Raw genomic sequence first — 18,522 nt, 5'->3', positions numbered from 1 at the left:
CATGGAGGCACGTGTAAACGGAGTATGTTCTCGAATCCAACTAGGGGAGCATTCACGAAGGAATTTGCCTTTTGTCTAAACAGAATTGCTCCTTTTTTCAGCTGCCTCACAAAGCTTCTTGATGGCTATCAGCAGCCGATGCAATCTAATCCTTGGGTTCTTGGACCTCTGAAATAAATACGCAGCCTGTGGTTGTCTGTGTCCTTCTGACGGTTAATGCTGACAGTCGGGAGGATTCTGTTTCCAAGGCTAGTTGTTGTTTAATGCCTTTCTTGCCTCCAGGTGATAAATTGGGAAAGCACCCTGCACATTCCCTCGCAGATCAAGCTGAGCCCTGAGGCGACAGATCTCATCACCAAGCTCTGCTGTGCTGCCGAGGACAGGCTCGGGAGAAACGGAGCAGATGATATCAAAGCCCATTCTTTCTTTCACTCCATGGACTTCTCGACTGACATCCGCAGGCAGCCGGCTCCCTACGTTCCAAAGATCAGCCATCCAATGGACACTTCCAACTTTGATCCGGTTGAAGAAGAAAGCCCTTGGAACGACGCCAGCGGGGACAGCACCAGGACGTGGGACCCGCTGGCCTCTTCCAACAGCAAACACACAGAACACGCTTTCTACGAGTTCACCTTCCGGAGGTTCTTCGATGACAACGGGTACCCATTCAGGTATCCCAAACCCTCGGGAGTGGAAGTGGGCCAGTCTGAGAAATCTGACGCGGAAGAGAAAGGTGTGGTGGATCAGACTGGAGCTTGTCAGCCTGTATATGTGTAAATTATTGTATAGAGTACTCCAGGTAAAACTAATCTTAAATCCCGTAGGGCTTTTAACTGATCCTTTAGGAGCTGATCCTGCAGCGCTTGTTCAGGTGTAACTTCAGCTGAGGCTGGAGGCGTCCTGGGCAGGCAGAAGCTTGCAGGGCCAGGTCCTAAAAACGGCACTCTTGAAAGTTCAGGTCAGTTTTACTGTAAATAACTGTTAATAATTACACTTGAAAATCCTGGTCTTCACCAAAGTCTCCAAGGCCAGCAGTCTGTCATTTCCAGGCCTATTTTTATTTGAGGTCGGCGTCCCCCTACTCAGATTAACACCTACAGACTTCTGCAACTGTCAGCGTTATTTTTTAAAATGAATAAAGAGCACTTATATTTTGTTTATAGCAGGGTTTTTGTTTTGTTTGTTTGTTTCCTACTAAATTATAGGGATTAACTTTGACAAATCATGCTGCTGTTCTTCTTTTCTACATTTTTATTTTATCCATAGCACTTATTTCACATTTAGGAGGATGCATAAAGCTGAAGAACATGTGATGAAAGGTCTCCGTGCAATAATGTAAGAAAGAAAAAGGAAAACAAAAAAAAAAGAAAAAGGAAAAAAAGAAGAAGCCAGCTGTGTAGTTTTCTAAATGTACTGATGCCATTGTATCCGCACCGTGGTGTTTGTTTGTATGTGTATTTGCCACATTTCGAGATGGTGACATAACCTTAAAGCTGCTTTATTTCCTTCTGCTTATTGGAGTGTAATAGAAAGTGTGAGCAAGTGACAAATCGAGTGTGATTTCGTTGTCTAGCGTGTGAAGAATGTTGCATGAGCAGTGTTTTTCTATTTGAAATGGCCTTTTCTTGCCATTCACAGGCAGGTCCTGTGGATCTGTTTTTACTAAGGGTCTAAAATTAGACCGTTTTAAACCGTGTGTTGATAATGTATTGTGTGGGTGGCTTCCTCTCATGATTGCATCCAACGTTAATTTTGCAAAAGAGATTGCAAAGGTTGTAACGGGACAGTGAGTTTGTGGTCTGATGTAAGAGACGGCGTTAGTAAACACCTACCAGGGGCACGCACGTTTCCCCACGAAGGATTGATAGCACGGCCGTAAGCTACTCCCGAGCCGCTCCGTTCCGTGGCAGCTGCTGCGCCGGGGCTCCCCTGGAAGCTGAGCCGCGAGGCCGGGGCCTCGGCAGCTGCAGGAGCACCGAGCTCAGCGCCGCCAGGATGCGGGTGAGCGCCTGCAGCTCCCCGGGCTGGGCGGCCGCGGGACACGGCTCCTGGCGCGGGACTGCCCGGCCCGGCCCAGCCCTGCCCTGCGGGACACCGACCCCTCCGGCACCGGCGTCGCAGAACGTCGGCGGCGTCCGTCCCGGTGTCTCCAGGTCACAGCGTTGCTGTGTTGCAGCACGGTAGTCCTTCTTTCCTGTCCAATCGCAGGCATACTTTGAAATATCAATCCTTAACTATGTTAAAATACGCATTCTTTTTTCTTATATAAGTGAGAATTATGCAAGGCGATATCCGAATACTAAAGATAATTAAGCCATACATATTTGCATATATATTATATATAACTAAATAAGTAAACACACACACCAATCCTTCATTCAGATTAGTGTAACAGTCCTATCTAAAGTGATTGACACAGTAACATTTGAGGAAAACACTCCTTTCATGTGTTTTTGCTTTGTTTTGTTTTGAAATCCGGAGCATCATTATTTTTTTCCATATGTTATTCCACATATTATTCCTTAACGTTGTAGCCTATCCTATCCTATCCTAGCCGTGGTTTAGCTGTCTAAGCAACAACATAGAAGTTCGTCAGCCTAAACTAAACACAACTGATTGTGTATTTGTTTACATTTGTATGAAAGGAATGTTCTGAGGTATGCAGTGCTTGTGTTGTGACAGTTCACGTCAGATTCAGTATTACTGCTTTTTTTATATAGTAATGCCGGTTTTTTTATTTACATCTATCTGACATTCTTTCATGTGGTAGGTTCTTTCTCAGGAACTCAATTTAACTGTTATTTATTGATATATCATTGCCTTTGAAAGCTTCTACTGGCACAATTTATTAAAAATCTGAATCAAAATCAGAACCGCGTCTCGTGTTCTTGGGAAGGGTCGTTCCTGCCCCCCTTACCCTGGGCTGGCTTGTGTAACCTCACTGATGGCTTTGAGCTCCAAACATAGAATCATAGAATGGTAGGGTTGGAAGGGACCTTTAGAGATCATCTAGTCCAACCCCTCTGCAGAAGCAGGTTCACCTAGATCAGGTCACATAGGAACACGTCCAGGCGGGTCTTGAAGACCTCCAAGGAAGGAGACTCCACAACCCCTCTCACCTCTCCTGCAGTGTTTGATGTGGGATCTCTGGGTGCCTCAAGACAGATTTCTTCTGTCCTCGTGGTGCTTGAGGACGGGATTCTCAGGTGAACCTTGCTTTGATGCCACAGGACAGCAGGTGCATAAAACTCAGCAGGGTCACTTTCTGCAAAGGCAGCTACAACCTGAGTGCTTCCATCCCACAGCTGCTCCCTCTGATGGGTTTCTGGAAGGTAAATAGTTCACCTGCAAATACAGAATTGTTGCAATGAGGCAAAACAAGAGAAACCATCCCAGAAGGAAAGGTGCTTGCACAGGGGCTGTTTTACTCGCTGAAAGTTTGTGTGGCTGGGAGCAGAAGCCAACTCCCATTTCACATGAAGAAGAAGTTATCTGACAGAGAAATCTTTGAGCTTGTTGGGCACCATCTCTGGAAGACTGATGTCCTCTACAGACATTGCAGGGGTAAACTTGGAGCAAGCTTTATTAAATTTGGACACGTAGGTCATGGGCTGTGCATTGGGTCTGGCTGTAAGCATCCTCAGTGCTGCTCAACTTCCTGCAGAAGGCATCTTGGATCTTCTTTTAAATATAGCAATTCAATGTTTGTAGTAAAAAAAACCCACCACCAACCCAAAACCCCTCAGATGTGTCTATTCCCGACAGAAAGCAGGGAGTTTTTAAATTCTAAAGCAGTGTTCTTGGTTAAGGCCACACATGACACTTGAGATGTAATCCTGACTTTAGTAACTCAAGGTTGAACTTGCTGCTGGTCTTGGTGAGCCAGGAGTTTCCTTCCTGGGTTTCAGCAAGGCTGTGTGTGTGCAGTAACACCGCCCAGTGTGTGCACAGAAGCGTAAATGATTGCTCAAAACATGTAAGTCATGGCTGTCTCCAGAGTGGAAACTGTCACGCAAAGGTGCCAGTGGCACGAGAGCAGAGGGGCCTCTGTGTCTCTTCATGTCCGAGCACTTCAGCATGGCCACATTTGCCAAGAAGCAGGAACACTTCCTGATAAAGCAAATTATTCCTGGTTGGATGTACAGCCAGGTGCCTATCTTGAATAACATGAAAGCAAAATGAGGGGGAGAAGCATTTGCCTTTTAAATGGAGATGGAAGAATGAGGTTGGCTCTGCAGGAAGCAAGCAATAGCCTGGAATGTGGTGGAAAATCAGCCTCATAAACATAAGGAAATTCCGTTCTCTTCCCTGTAATTTTTAAGGTATGAAAGAACTGCCTTAAAAGCTTTCCTAAAGAAACTGTAATGAGGAGAGGAATTCAGAAGGTATCATTTGGTTCTATCCCCAAATGCAGAAACATTGGCAGAAAATGGCAACTGTTACTAAAATTATTACTGGAATTAAAAATATTAAGTCTTTCCCACAGGAAATAATCTCAGGAATAGATAGTGTAGAAATAGCAACCGTTGAAACACACACAAAAAAAAGTGTAAAAATGTTTTTCCTGGCAAAGAAATCTGGTGTAGCAAGAACATGGAAGCTGCGCCTTCCTCTGGTTTCTGTCCTGAGCACTGAGCGGCACTCGGCACAAACGGAGCCCTGGGCTCCTTCTGACCAAAATAAACCCAGGATCTGATCTGTGAAGCTGTGGCCACCTTCTGCAAATGCAACTGAAGCTTCCCAAGCCTTGCTGGAGAAACTGGAGCCTAGAGACATGGCCAACTGAAATTTAAATGGCCCGATGGATGCAGTGCTGTGTGATGAAAAACACCCACGCTAGTGTCAGGCAGTTTTTAGACAGATGAAGAAAACGAGGCTTCATGAAGTAGGCCTTGGGTGATCTTAACCTTCAGTGGGTTAATAGCAGGATGTTGTCTTGTTGTCTTGTGGTCTTGGCCAGGGACTGGACACCATTTCACAGACTGGGGTGCCAGAGGGCAGAGCGCTAGTAAGGATGACGCCTACTAAATGGGGGATGTCAGGAGGATGGGGCATCACATTTTTCTGTTGTACCCAGTGACAGGACAAGGGGTAATGGGATGAAGCTGGAACACAAAATGTTCCATTTAAACATAGAGAAAAACTATTTCACTGTGAGAGTGAGGGAGCAGTGGAATAGGCTGCCCAAGGAGGGTGTGGAGGCTCCTTCCTTGGAGATCTTTAAGATCTGCCTGGACACGTTCCTGTGTGACCTGATCAAGGTGGATATGCTTTAGCAGAGGAGTTGGGACTGGATGATCTCTAAAGGTCCCTTCCAACCCCTACCATTCTGTCATTCTGTGATACAATGTGCTGCAAACCATGCAGGACACCCGTGGCATCTCTCCAGGGGCAGTAATGCCTTTGTTATATTCAACTTCTCAATGGATGTCCTGGCTGTGCAGTAGAACTGTAATACTGACACAAGCCAGCGCTTTGCCTCCAAGATGCTTAATGCTGGAGGAATTATCTAAATAAAAGTATCTCCCAGAAGAAAGTCATCTTTCCGTTCCCAGGGATCGGGCGGGGACAGGCCATTTCCCTCAGGGAACTCTGTGTCACTCAAGACCAAGTCACTGGGCAGAAAGAGCTGAATTCAAATCCATGGTGGGGTTTTTTTTTCCCCTTGAAGAAAATGCTTCTCCTAGGAAAACATTGGTTTGACAAAATGGAAATATTTGGGGAGAATTTACTGGTCTGTTTATGATCATACTTCAGGAAAAAAAAAGATAAAAATTGGGTTTCCAAAAAACCCAATCAAAAATGTGAGAGAAAGGCCAAGGGCTCCTATTGTGTCTAACATATTATATTCAAAAACACAAACTGCTGTGACACGGGCATTTTGGTGTTTCCAGAACAGACTTTGGAAATAGAATTTCTTGGAAATTTCCAACTGTGTGCTCCACTTTAGGCCTAAAGGGTTATTTTTTTAACATTCCATTTCCCCTATAACAGGACCTGCCAATTTAAACTATCTCTAAAAATAACAAAAGAGGTCAAACGAATCCGAGTAATATCTGGAAATAAAATGAATGTAATTGACAGCCTCAACTCTGGTGCCATCAGCCTTCTTGCCCTCTTTTTCAACACAATCCCGATGCCGGCCAGGGGCAGGAGTGGGGCGATGGCAGAAGCAGTTTAACCTGAGACAAGCAAGAGTTTGTTTCTGCAGACTGGGAGCTGAGGGGCTGACAGCACTGTGCACACATCGTGCTTCAGCTCCTTGAAAAGTTGTGGTTTGCTGATTTGTCAGTGAGATTTTTTATGATGATTCAGCTGAGGGTAACAGTGGTCCCTGGGATCCACGTCCCAAGTGGCTGCCTGTTTGCAGCAGTACAACGTTTTGTTATTGTCTTTTTCAAAACAATCTGTAGCCCAGACCTCATGTGCAGCTTTCCCAGTGGAGGGTACAAAGCAATAGAGGTGACAAAGCACAGTGATGTGAAAGCGCCTCAGGGCTGGTGAGTTTCAGGCACGTGGGCCCAAGGCTGTGAGATGATTGCAAGGGCTGAGTGTGTGGCGGTGGCTCGGCTGCTGTGCAGGCTCTGCCTGCTCTCGCCAAAGCAGACCAGGCACCCAGCACTACTCCTGAAGGCAAGTGGCACTGCTGGGCTTGTGTCTGCACTGATTGAGAATAATGTTCCATCCCCAGGGATGTTTTTACATCCCCACTGCCTAGGACAGCCTAACACAGGACCAGAAAGGAGCTGCACAGTACAGGTTGTCACAGCCCAGGAGACTTCTCACCTCTGTTACAGAAGGACATGGTATGGGGGACATGCAGCCATCCATGGCTGATAGCCAAGTCTCTGCTGTCACAGATGAGCACAAGACATGGAGTGCCTGGCAGAGGTCAGGCTGAGCATGGCACACCAGAAGCAGTGTTCTGGGCTACCTCCATCTTTCCTACCCCCACAGGCTGTTGCTGTTTGACAGAGGGGCCTCCTGGTGCTCCTTGGCTGAAAACAAAGCCCACAGAGCCATGGCAATCAAGAGCAATCCTTGCCACATGTAGCTCCCTAGCCAAAGCCAATTCCATCTTCCAAGTCTTTCACTTGGCCCTGGTAATTAATACAGTCATGACCTTGAAACGTAATTCCTCAAAATCACAGTAAGATGAAGAAGCTCAAGCAGGTTGGAGGTGATGTACTGAGGGAATCTGCAGTGCCTCTGTGCCTACAGTGCTTTTCCCTTGTGTTTTGTCTCTATTAAATTGAGCCTGCTTCGAAATCTCCTACACAGGGTGAGAAACTCTGAGGCAAGCTGCAAAATTGTAATTGTTTGGTGTGGAGATCGCTTGGAGGGATTTTAACAGCTGGTCCGGGAGTCAGCTGATTTAGTAAGTGGTTTTGCCAAAACAGAGTAAATTGCTTCCAGCACATTCCTGCTGTGGTCCCTGCTCCACCTCAGCTGTAAGACACCTTGAAGTGACCTTACTCTGCCCTAAGTAGCCTGGTCTGAATTTAGCACAAGAGATTGGAGTAGAGACCTGCAGAGCCTTTTCTAACCTGGAGGAGGAGCCTGTGGCTCTGGGCCAGGGATGACCAGGACCCGCCGAAGGCTCCCCTGGCCAGAAGGTGGAAGTCTCAGCATCAGAAAAAAAGGATCAGTAGGACACAAACCGGTTTATCTGGAAGGAAAAATTACCTTTTGTAGCAACTTGAGAACCAGCGGGGAAAACAAAGCACAGCTGTACTCAGCGAGGAGAGGGGAACAGTGATGGTTAGTGAGCTTTGGGGTAACTTTGTGGTCCCCTGCTAAGGGAGAGTCGTGGTACAGGGCTGACAGGCCAACTCCAGTGACAGCAGCTGCACTTCAAGGGAGGAAACTTTCCAAATCAAGATGCAGCTCTCTAGCTTTCCCTTCTCTTTTCTAATACATTCAAATTCACTTTGCAGCTAAATGACCGGCTTAAATTAAATGATTAACAACCTCACTCTCACACAAAGCTTCCTCATCCCTGTATTATGAATTTAAATGTTACTTTGCATTTTCTGAGTGTCAACATACATAATCAGGCTTGACTTCCTTTGGAGAAATATCAATAAAATAACAGCTTCTACTATCAGGCTCTGGCGCCGTTCCCAGTTATTGAGCTACTTGAAACAACGTTTGTCATTGCTAAGCACCGTTTTTTGTAGAACAAGAAACGGGCCATAGGAGCTTCACTGCTGCCCTCTTTTGGGTAAGATCATCACTGCTTGTCTCTGAAGAGATGCTCTACCACCAACAGATACTGAATTATCTCAGCGTCGGGAGCACAACAATGGAACATCCTTTAACACCCCAATTCCACACGCTGTTTGTACTTTCCTTCACAATTAACAGTGGCTTGCCTGTGAAGGACTTTTGCAGTCAGTGATGGTTTCTGTGTCTCCCTATTTTCCTTCTGCTGCAGTTCCTGTGGGCATCGAGCATCTCTGTGCTGCAGGACACTGCGGATCACGAGTGTGTATTGCTGACAGAGTACCAGGGAGAACAGCGGGGGTTATCCAGCCTCCGTAGCCTGATTTTCAAATGGCTTTCTCTTGCACTGGCACACCCAGAGGTAGTATGAGCTTGCATTAACATGAACATATTGTGCTTCTATTAAGACTCTTTCCCCTAGTGCCTGTATTTATTTTTAAAGCAAATAACAGCAGTTAAGTGGCCCCAAAGGAGATACCAGAATCTGACAGAGCAGATATGGGTAACTATCCTAAGACAAAAGGAGTAGAAATGTAGAGGCAGAGAGGGATGTTTGAGGCCAAGTGAAAAGACAGTAAAGAACACCTGTGCCTTTGCAAATCGGCTTCTAGTTTATTTTTAAATCCTGGGTTATGAGTCAAAGGTGAAACATTTTCCTTTGAGTCCTGGCACGGGGCAGCTGTAGCTGGCCAGCCCCTGTGAGAAGCAGCAAGAGGTGGCCAGTATGGAGTCAGTGGGAGCTTTTTGGGAACACGCCTGTCTGTGAGTGGCATGATCTCCTCCCACTTGCACGCTTGCTGTCAGGGGATGAAAAGTGAAATGAGGGGAGATGCAGGTTCAGAAAATGCATTGTGATGTGATCCCTCCAGTCTGTCTCTGCCTTTGGCTTTACGTTTTTCACCGAGGCTAAGCAGAAGAGATGCAACGGCTTGTAACTGAGATTGTTTTCCCTTTCCCATCACAGGTCTCCCTTATGGACTCTTAAGCAATGGGTTTAAAGATCGATGTCTCGTGTCATGAGCTGAAACCCAGTTCCAAAAGGTGCTTATATTCATTGCCTCTTGCCTCATTTAGACAGCTATGGCAACTCTGAAGTTGCTGCACAGCTGCCACAAAAGGCCTCTCCAAGTCCAGATCCCATGGGCCCCCTGAATTCATGGGGCAAAGATGTCCCAACACCAAACTCTGTTCCACTCTTTACAAACTGCTGAGAGTCCATCTTCAAGCTGATACCAGGTTAGCACAAAATTAGACAAGGGAGTGCTTTCCTGACCATCAGAGGCAAAGGGTGGCTAATTGTGTCTTGCTGGCTAGGGCAATGGGGTAGGTTTTTTGCTTCAAAGGGTGAAGTTTCTGCTTCAGAGCAAGGCTTTTCGGGTTCTTTCTTCCATATCTGAAGGCAGATGCTCCTGTATAACCTGTACAAATTTATACGGGTTTTTTGCAAGGGAGTTTTTTTGCTAAGCGCATGCATTAATCTTTTAAAGGAGTGTCTTATCAACTGGAAATATAGGTAGTCCCTCTCTAGCTTAACATTGCTATTTAAACAAAATAAAACATTTTTAATATGTGAAATCAAGAGAGCTTCCATGAGATGATGGCCGGTGGGATAATGAGATGAACTGTTACAAGAGGAGTAAGAGAAACCTCTGGCTTCAGGAGAAGTAGAGGTTCACCATGAGCTCCTTTCCCACCTCCAGCCATAAGACCACTGACTGTACTCAAGTGAAAGCAGCTTCCTACTTGTCCACAGGTGAGAAAGCTGAGCTTTGGGTGTCTGCTTCCAACAAACAGATGCAGATCTCTGGCCAGAGGTACCAAAAGGGTGATCTAAGTGATGGGGTTTTTTTTCTGTATCAGACTGGGCTGTCTTAGCAACAAACAGCTGTATTTAATATAATCTTCTAATAGAATATTCAGCTCACCCAAAGAATTATTTATAGAACCTAGCTATGCAATTTAAAGCTATAGAAAATGACACACAAGTTCAGGCACTGATGTTCCTTTCGTTGATCTACTCTCAGCAATCTTTAAGGCTGAGGTCTGGATGTCCTCAGCAACCACTGATGCTAATAAGAGCTGAGAGCACCCCGTGATCTCACTAGATTAAGTGCTAACTTTAATAACTGCTGATCTAACTTTTCCATCTTCAGCAGCCAAGGAAAAGAAAAATGCTCTGGAAATTTAATTTAATCTCTCAGGAGAAGTGTCCTGTGTGGGCCTTGTCCCCGATGCTGGACCATCTCCTCACAGAATGTCCCAGCCACTGCCTTTGAGGGACCTGCTGATACAGTGCTAGAAATCTCATCCTAAATCTGATCACTTTAGACATTGTCCAGTCTTCACATAACTACAGCTGAGTTAATTGTGTAAAGAATTTGTGTTTGTGATGTTTATCACCTCATGAACTGGGCAGAGAGAAGCTGGCATTTAGTGACTGTGGAGTTCAAGGGTAATCATGTCTCACAGGCATGACACATTGAAAAGGTATTTTGTAGCATAAAACATAACGATAATAATTCCCAGAGCCCGTAAGAAACAGATGGCAGTGGCCAGTGCTTCGGCCTGTGCGAGTTGCGGTTGGTAGGGGCCATCTTGTGGTAAAGCACTTGTAGTCATTTTAAAACAGTCCATAAGGAGATGCCATGAGGCTGAAAAGAATGACTTCTGTGTCACTGAGAGTATTTTAGGAATTCAAAAATGAAGATGACTGTGTGATAGCTATTTCCAGTAAAGGCAGACTGGGCAAGGGCCTGCAAATATGGCTGGGTGACAGTTAGGCCACAGCAACAGGCCGAGCTCAACTGCAAAGATCCACTTTTGCATCAACTTTTTCAGGTAGATTTTAGAAATTTCTCAGGTTTTAATTGCCTTACAGTTTTAAAAATGTCATAGTTATGACAACTCCGTGGAAATGCTAAAACAAGACTATAACAAATCTGCTCAATACAGCCTCCTGCAGTCAAGGCTGTCATCCTCACACCGGAGCAGAGCATCACAGGCTGTGGTACAGCGGTCGAGGAACTGCAGATAGTGCTGTCAGACCTGAATAACCTTTTGAATTCTGATGGAGATGCTCCACTGCAGTGTGTTTTGGCCAAAGCAGAAGGACATGAGCAGTTTGGCTGCCTTTGAGCAGAGCCAAGACAATTATCATCTCAATAGGTGCTTTAAACAAAGTTACACCATGTTGTAGCCAGCGGGGTATGGAGTTGACCTCTGGAATTTTCGAAATATTAAAAAAAAACAGTTAAGAAGAGTTCTTTTTGCTCTAATGTCTTGATTTTTGCTAATAAAGCCTTGAAATCAAGCTACATTATTTATTGATCCTATATTGTTCTCACTGTAGGCTACATCATTACTTACAGCTTAATTAATATGGATGTCTAACAAACAACACTTATCTATCTGTTTTTTTCGCACTCAGAAACACATCCATTCACAGAGTTGACTATAAGGTAATCTGCTTCCAATAACTGATGACAGCAAAACATTTGAAGACTAGTTCCAGTACAAAAAAATATGTTATGCTGGGGATTACTATTTCTCAGTCGTATCCTGCTCTTCTCCAGTTTGAACCCTAGTTTAGGGGTGGGTGATTGTCCCCATGTGACCTTTCCATCCATGGTCAATTAACATTTGGGACAGACTGACTTTGGGGAGCAGCTATCCTGCATCAGGCGAGGAGGAGTGTGCACAGGAGCATTTCTCAGCTCAGACAAGAGGCGACAATTTTCGTTTTGCCTTTAGTTGTGCTAGAATGGCTTCTGCTTCCATCCACCATTTCAAATAGATGGCAGCCCTGGAGCAAGTGCAGCACTGCCTTACATGGAAGGAAAACATGAAGAAAGGAACAATGGTATTCAAACATAGGCAGCTTCAGGTAGCACGTGGAAAAGTTTACCAACAGTGTCTGGATATGGCCCTGCGTTAAACAGGTGATGGAGGTTGAACTGTGCTGTGATTTCTAGAAGAGATTCCTCCAGTCAAGGATGTTGCTGATCAGCTGGGAAGCTGGATGGTTGCTATGAGCACAGGAGGGAGAATTTTGCCAAAACTGCTTAATAAATAGAGAGAAGGTGGACCCCAGAGTGAGATCCCATCCAGCCCCTGGGATCCCTCACTCCCTGAATGTGAGAAGCTGCCTCCAGCAAGGACAGATGTTGAAGGGATCCTCCGGCGCTCCTTATGCTCCATAATCCCACCTCTCCCTGCTCACTTGTGTCGTTTGCCACAGCATCACACAGTGCAGTTGACACTTCTCCAAACATCCTCTGCAATGGCAGTGGATAGTGCTGTTTACAAGCTCTATCTTCACCAAAATATTTGGAGTGGAGAAACTAGATGTGATCTCTCTAAATTAAAGTGGCTGTAGTTGCAGCATTGACTGAAAAAAACATGAGTTCCCTGTTCTCAAACAAAAGTTAAGGCAGTTGCTATTGTTTTTCCAAGTTTTCAGCAGCACTGAGAAGAAATGACTGATATGTACAGCTATGTTGGAGCTGGTACATCAGCCTCCAGTGCATTTCCTGCCCATTTGGTAATAGCCACTTCCTGGCTAATAAACACAGTTTTAGAGTTTATTTGGCTTAATCACCTTGGCCTTCCGCTTCAGAGTTCATCCAGCCCAAAACAATGCTATTGCATTTCTATTTGGTATTTTCAGACAGGTTCTGATGTCAGAACTACAGCTAACAAAGGAACAGGACAGAAGACATTGCACTGCTGGGCCTCAGCAAAGGGAGCTCCTGCTAGTGGCGTTGCTTGAAAAGTTGGAATGTTCTGGTGTTGAAATGTTCTACAGACCTGCATTGCCTGTCCTGTTTTGTTTCTTTCCAATTTTCAGCATATTAGCAGCAATACACGTTTTACTTAAATAATTACCCTGGATGGGTTATTCCTAAATACAGCTGCAGTAAGTTATACCTATAGTAGCAAATAAAGCAAGTTCTGAACTAACAGCTTTGATGAATGGGAGAAGTCAAAACAGCAGCAATAGAAAAAAGCAAACATGGTCATAACTTGACTCCTGTCACACTTGATGTCCCAACAACACAACAGAAAATCCTCTTCAGCATTTTGTTCAGTGCATAAGTCCTCTGACTGCTCAACAGAAGCAAACTAAACCTAACTCAGCATAATACCTTCTTGTTACATGTGTGGCATTTCTCCTTCCTCTATCTACACTGAAAGTCACATTTGGATGATTCCGTTTATTCTCCCTAAGATAAGGCAAAGGGCAATTTTTACTCATCATTTCTATGCAGAAAATGTCACTTTCGAGCCTTTAGAAACATCTGGCTCCACTGCATTTATATGTGCCATCATGAAAACTTGACTCCTCTGGCCTTTTGAGCAACTGGAGTCCAAGGGAAATCATCCTCTGAGTAACTTATCAATCTGAGGCTAGTAAAACTGTCCTCAATAGTTCTACTCATTTAAGCAGACTGTTTACTCTGATGCTCACTTTCAAGTGACACATTATGTAGAATTACTAAAAAATGGACTGGCAGATGCTACAGCCAAGAATAATGTGAATCAGTCAGGTGATGTGCACGGGGAAAGCTTCTGCTTATGAAGATGAGTAATCCAGCAAATAATCTTGTTTTCTTAAGTTAAAATCCTTATTGGGAACATTTTCCTGGCAGCAAATTATCAATAAATTATCAGTTTGCTTTTTAAATGAAAAGTTTTACAATAAACTGTCAGAACATTTATGAATTATGTGTAGACTCTGATTCTAAACTAGGATTGTTGCCTTCATTCTCCTTTAAGCAGGACCCTCACCTACTCTTTCTTGATTGTATAGGACAATTACTCTCAATAGTTAAATTTGACCTTGGTTGTTTGCTCAACAAGGTTTTTTTTATTAAAGGTTAAGCTGACTTTTAACTTCTAACTCTTTCAAATAAATAAATTTATCTAGTAAATTCGTAATGAAGGATGCCACTAAGGGTAACACCCCACAAATCCCCAAATCAAAACAAAGCCAGCCTCTGAGGAGTAAGAAGGATTCTGTCAATCCCACGGTATTCGGGAAGCAAATCTGTAAGATGTGTAACATACAAAACATCTCTGTGATAAGATTAATATTATCATTGTTCTTCCCTCAATAGGTATCATTTTGAGGGGGTGCTGGGCTACCAAAGCTGTGACCGGACATTCAGCATCTGTGCTACCTGCGAACACGCCAGGTGCTTGCTCTCTTTTAACACTGCATTGACTTTTCCATCCCATGTCAGTCTCTTCCCAGGACAGGTGTTTGTGTGACTGTGGGACTTTCTGGACAGGGGAATTAATCTCACTGAAAAACAAACCAGGAGAAATGTTAGGTTTTGTTTGCTTGCTTTTCTTAGGAAAGCCTCTGTTGGAAATGAAAATATCTCAATTGTAAAATATTAGAGTTAATTGTGTAAAATCAGGATGAATTGAAACTTGCTAAAGCTGAACAACTTCACGAATGCTGAGGCCCGAAGCCACAAACTTCAGATGACAAAGCACTGGGAATTGCCTGGTGCTAAACAACATAAACTAGAAGAAGAGGGAAGAAGAGGGAAGAAGTCATCCTACCTGAAGTGAACAAAACCTGGAGACACTGACAACACCCATGTGCATGAGACAGGTGGATTATAAATCTACATGAAACTGCGACTTCTGAGATAAGAGCAAAACCCAACCTCTGATATAAGAACAGAAACCAGATGGAGACAGAGAAACGAACAAGAAGACCCCAGACTCAGATTTTACTATTGGACCAAGTCACCATAAGAGGAGAGGGGCACTGAGCCTGTCAGGGTACAACGATGCAGGGATCTCTCTGTTCAGGACCACACTCGTAAGAGGGGTCTGGCTCAGGCTGTAATAAACCAACTGTGCCAGAAGCAGACCAATGTCTCCATTACAGTCGGGGATGAGATGTGATCCAGCTGCACCCAGACTCCACTCAGGAGGAGTTTAGAAAGCAGAGGGGTCCAGTCCCAACCTCACCACTTGGTGAGAGAACCCACGTTGAAAACTACCACAATAGCTGCCCACCATTGGCCACTGTGCAGCCTCATAAAAGGCTTGTGCCAGAGCAGTGCAGGAGGCAGCAGAGAGGAAGCAATGACAGGATCAAAACATTCCTAGTTGGATTTGTGTGGGGGAAGATTCCATAGCTGGAGCTGAGCTTGGTCGTGCTGCTGCTCACCAATGCTCCTGCATTCCCCTCCTCAATTGTGCTGGTCTAACTGTGTAAATGGTAAGCAAACTTGGAGCAGAGAGCTTGGGCCAAAAAATTACCCAGTCACACAGCGGCTGCTAAATTTAGCTGGATTGATTTTTCAAACCACTCCAGTGCATGATGACAAGGAGAGTTCTGATGTAATAGTGAGGGAGCACAGGGAACTGCCAGGGCTGGAAGGATGGGGTCAGGATAAGCATGGTGGGGACTGCACAAAGTGTCCCTCTTCCTAAAGAATGTCAGTGTAACCTTCACGAGACCGGGTCAGTCACTGCAGGAAAATTCATGAGTCTAGACTGGACTGTCGTGAGTCATCGTTCTCCACATTAACCGTTTTTCTTTTGGAATAGATCACACATTGATTTCAGGTCATCAGCTTTCACCTCTGATCCCACCCTGTGCACAGGCTTCCTAGGGATTACACCTGGATAGGTCCTGAGGTTTCACACATTTGAGACCAGGGGCTCACTAAGGAAAAAGATGTTTCACAAGTTCAACGTTATGGGGTTTTTTTATCCACAAAATGTTTGCAAGCAAGCACAATTTTAACAGATCTAATTTGGGAAGCTGTGTTCTCAGTAAGTTTAATCTGCTTACTACAAATAGTCCTTTGAGAAGTTCATACTCGTGGCTGCTTATCTAAGAGATACAATGCCTTATATCATAATGTAATCTTTCAGTTTCTAACTGGCTAACCAAATTAGTAAGTATTTGCTTTTCTGGTCAATAAAATGTCATCACAAACCAAAACTCCTCTGGGATTAAATAAATCAAAGCCTTTAACTGAAGAAACAAATGAATGCAACTTCATCTGGATTTATCTGAATGATCACGTGAACAGAACTTCGCTGACAACATCATACATGGACAAATAATTACAAAATCATTGTCAAAATACTTTTTAATATGCATTCCTTTAATATTCTGCTAACTGGGAAAGAAGACAGGGAAGTCATGACACAGGAAAGCTGTGATGTCTTTGCTCAAGGAAGTAAAGCACATTCTGATGGAGCATGGGCTCATAAAATCTTCATAAGGCTCAAAGTACTTGTCTTTAATTCTGGCCATTAAGTGATGTATCTCCTAAATCAGCTGTAGCACTGATGGGTTAAGGGGCTGGTCATAATTGTACCTGCTTCCCACAAAAACTCCAGCTTGGATCTTGAAAAGCAAAGATCAATAAGACTTCTGTTTGTATCTGACAAATTTGTTAAAATGATCCTCAGACAATGCAAAAATGGCTAGAAAATCATGACTCACTGTGCTACTGCTTAACCACCATACTTTTTGTACAAGACAATCATGAGCCAGCAGTCTCATAGTGTTGCTTAAAAAATTGAGATAAAATGATTGAAAAGGGAGAGGTAATTTATATTTATCTAGTCTTTCAGGAAACGGTTTAAGAAATTATGTGGCCCTGAATCGAGAATTCAAACAATACAATAAAAAGGAACTGGATAAAAATACCTAAAAGAGATTTGTGCTGTAAATGACAAAAATTAGGAACAGGTGCTTCAAGGTTGTGTATTAATTCCATTATTGTTTAAGCTATTACCATCTGGAAGGGGAACTATTATATACAACACATGCACATGTGTAAGTAAACTAATTATCTTCTAAACACCAGGCTTAGGCCCTGGTACTAATAAGAATGCGTGAACAGTCAACATCATCAAATGAAAATTCAGTAGTGACAAATACAGTGTAATAAACACTGGAGACTAAAAATGTAAACTAACCATATACCTTCAAAGGCTCTAAATCAGCTCCAGAAAAGCACCTGTGCAGCTCATTGAATCAAAGAATGGTAGGGGTTGGAAAGGACCTCTAAAGGTCATCCAGTCCAATCCATCTCCTAAAGCAGGTCCACCTAGATCAGGTCACTCAGGAACATATCCAGGCCATCAACAGAGGTTCTGCTCCTCCTCTACTCTGCCCTGGTGAGGCCTCATCTGGAGTCCTGTGTGCAATTCTGGGCCCCCCAGCTCAGAAGGACAGGGAACTTCTGGAGAGAGTCTAGCACAGGGCCACCAAGATGATCAGGGGACTGGAACATCTTTCATATGAGGAAAGGCTGCAGGAACTGGGGCTGTTTAGTCTGGAGGAGACTGAGGGGGTGGGGCTCATTAATACTTACAACTATTTAAAAAGTGTACATCAAAGGGATGAGGTGGCACTTTTTTTCTGTAGTGTCCAGTGACAGGACAAGGGGTAGCGGACAAAAGCTGGAACACAAGAAGTTCCACTTAAGGAAAAAACTATTTCAATGTGAGGGTGAGAGAGCCCTGGCACAGGCTGCCCATGGAGGGTGTGGAGTCTCTTTCTCTGGAGGTTTTCAAAACCCACCTGGATATGTTCCTGTGTGACCTGATACCTCTGGTAAAGATGTCACATAGCCATGAATGCACTTAACATGGTACATTGGTGAAAGAACAGGTAATGATATTAAAGGAATCTGTGGATGTCTCCACATGGCACTTTTCATCCAGGTGCATATCCTCTCACAGATTTTTTGGTTTTGATGGAGGTGCAAAAGGCAATATGAGAGGGGGCACTTTTAAGGGAGCCTACATGCTGCACTAACAGGAAACGTACTTGCACACGGAGTATGACACAGAACAACTCTAAAGCAAGTTTCTGAGGACAAACATTTTAGAGTTAGATATGAGTCATCTGCCAGCTGGTCATCTACTTCCATCTTCAGCATTTTGTTCTCAACTCTAAATATAAGGTCTAATCCAGAATGGGAACACTCATGTTCCTATGCATTTATTTTGAAGAACAAAAAAACCCTCCAGAGTAATTCCAGAATGATTTTTCTCGAGTTCAAAACCATTTGTTTCATTGTCCCACAGAAAATTATTAGTTAAACTAGGGATGCTTAAGATTGTTAGAATGGAAAGTGCCAGAGAGCAAACTAGCATGGATTGGTAAGAAAATGGAAGGAGAGGACCTTGATCAAAAACCTCTAGAGCCATAAAGTGCAACCCATTAACAACTTTCTTGCCATTTTCTTGCAGCAGCAGCTTACACCAGCTACAAAGCAGGTCTAGTGTCTCACCAGTGGAGTAAGT

At 44.1% G+C, this 18,522-nt stretch overlaps 1 protein-coding gene across 2 annotated transcripts in view; it reads left to right on the top strand.

The window, feature by feature from the left end:
- Positions 1-2,853, top strand: part of LATS2 (large tumor suppressor kinase 2) — a 52,886-nt gene extending 50,033 nt beyond the window's left edge. For both annotated transcript variants that reach the window (XM_061992551.1, XM_061992558.1), the window contains exon 8: positions 283-2,853. In XM_061992551.1, the coding sequence (XP_061848535.1) occupies positions 283-777 (495 nt within the window). In that variant the 3' untranslated portion in view covers positions 778-2,853. The remainder of the gene's footprint in view (positions 1-282) is intronic.
- Positions 2,854-18,522: the final 15,669 nt, after the last annotated feature.

The sequence above is a fragment of the Colius striatus genome, chromosome 1, assembly GCF_028858725.1.
Source record: "Colius striatus isolate bColStr4 chromosome 1, bColStr4.1.hap1, whole genome shotgun sequence".
NCBI lineage: Eukaryota > Metazoa > Chordata > Aves > Coliiformes > Coliidae > Colius > Colius striatus.
This window is presented reverse-complemented; position numbering and strand designations above follow the sequence as displayed.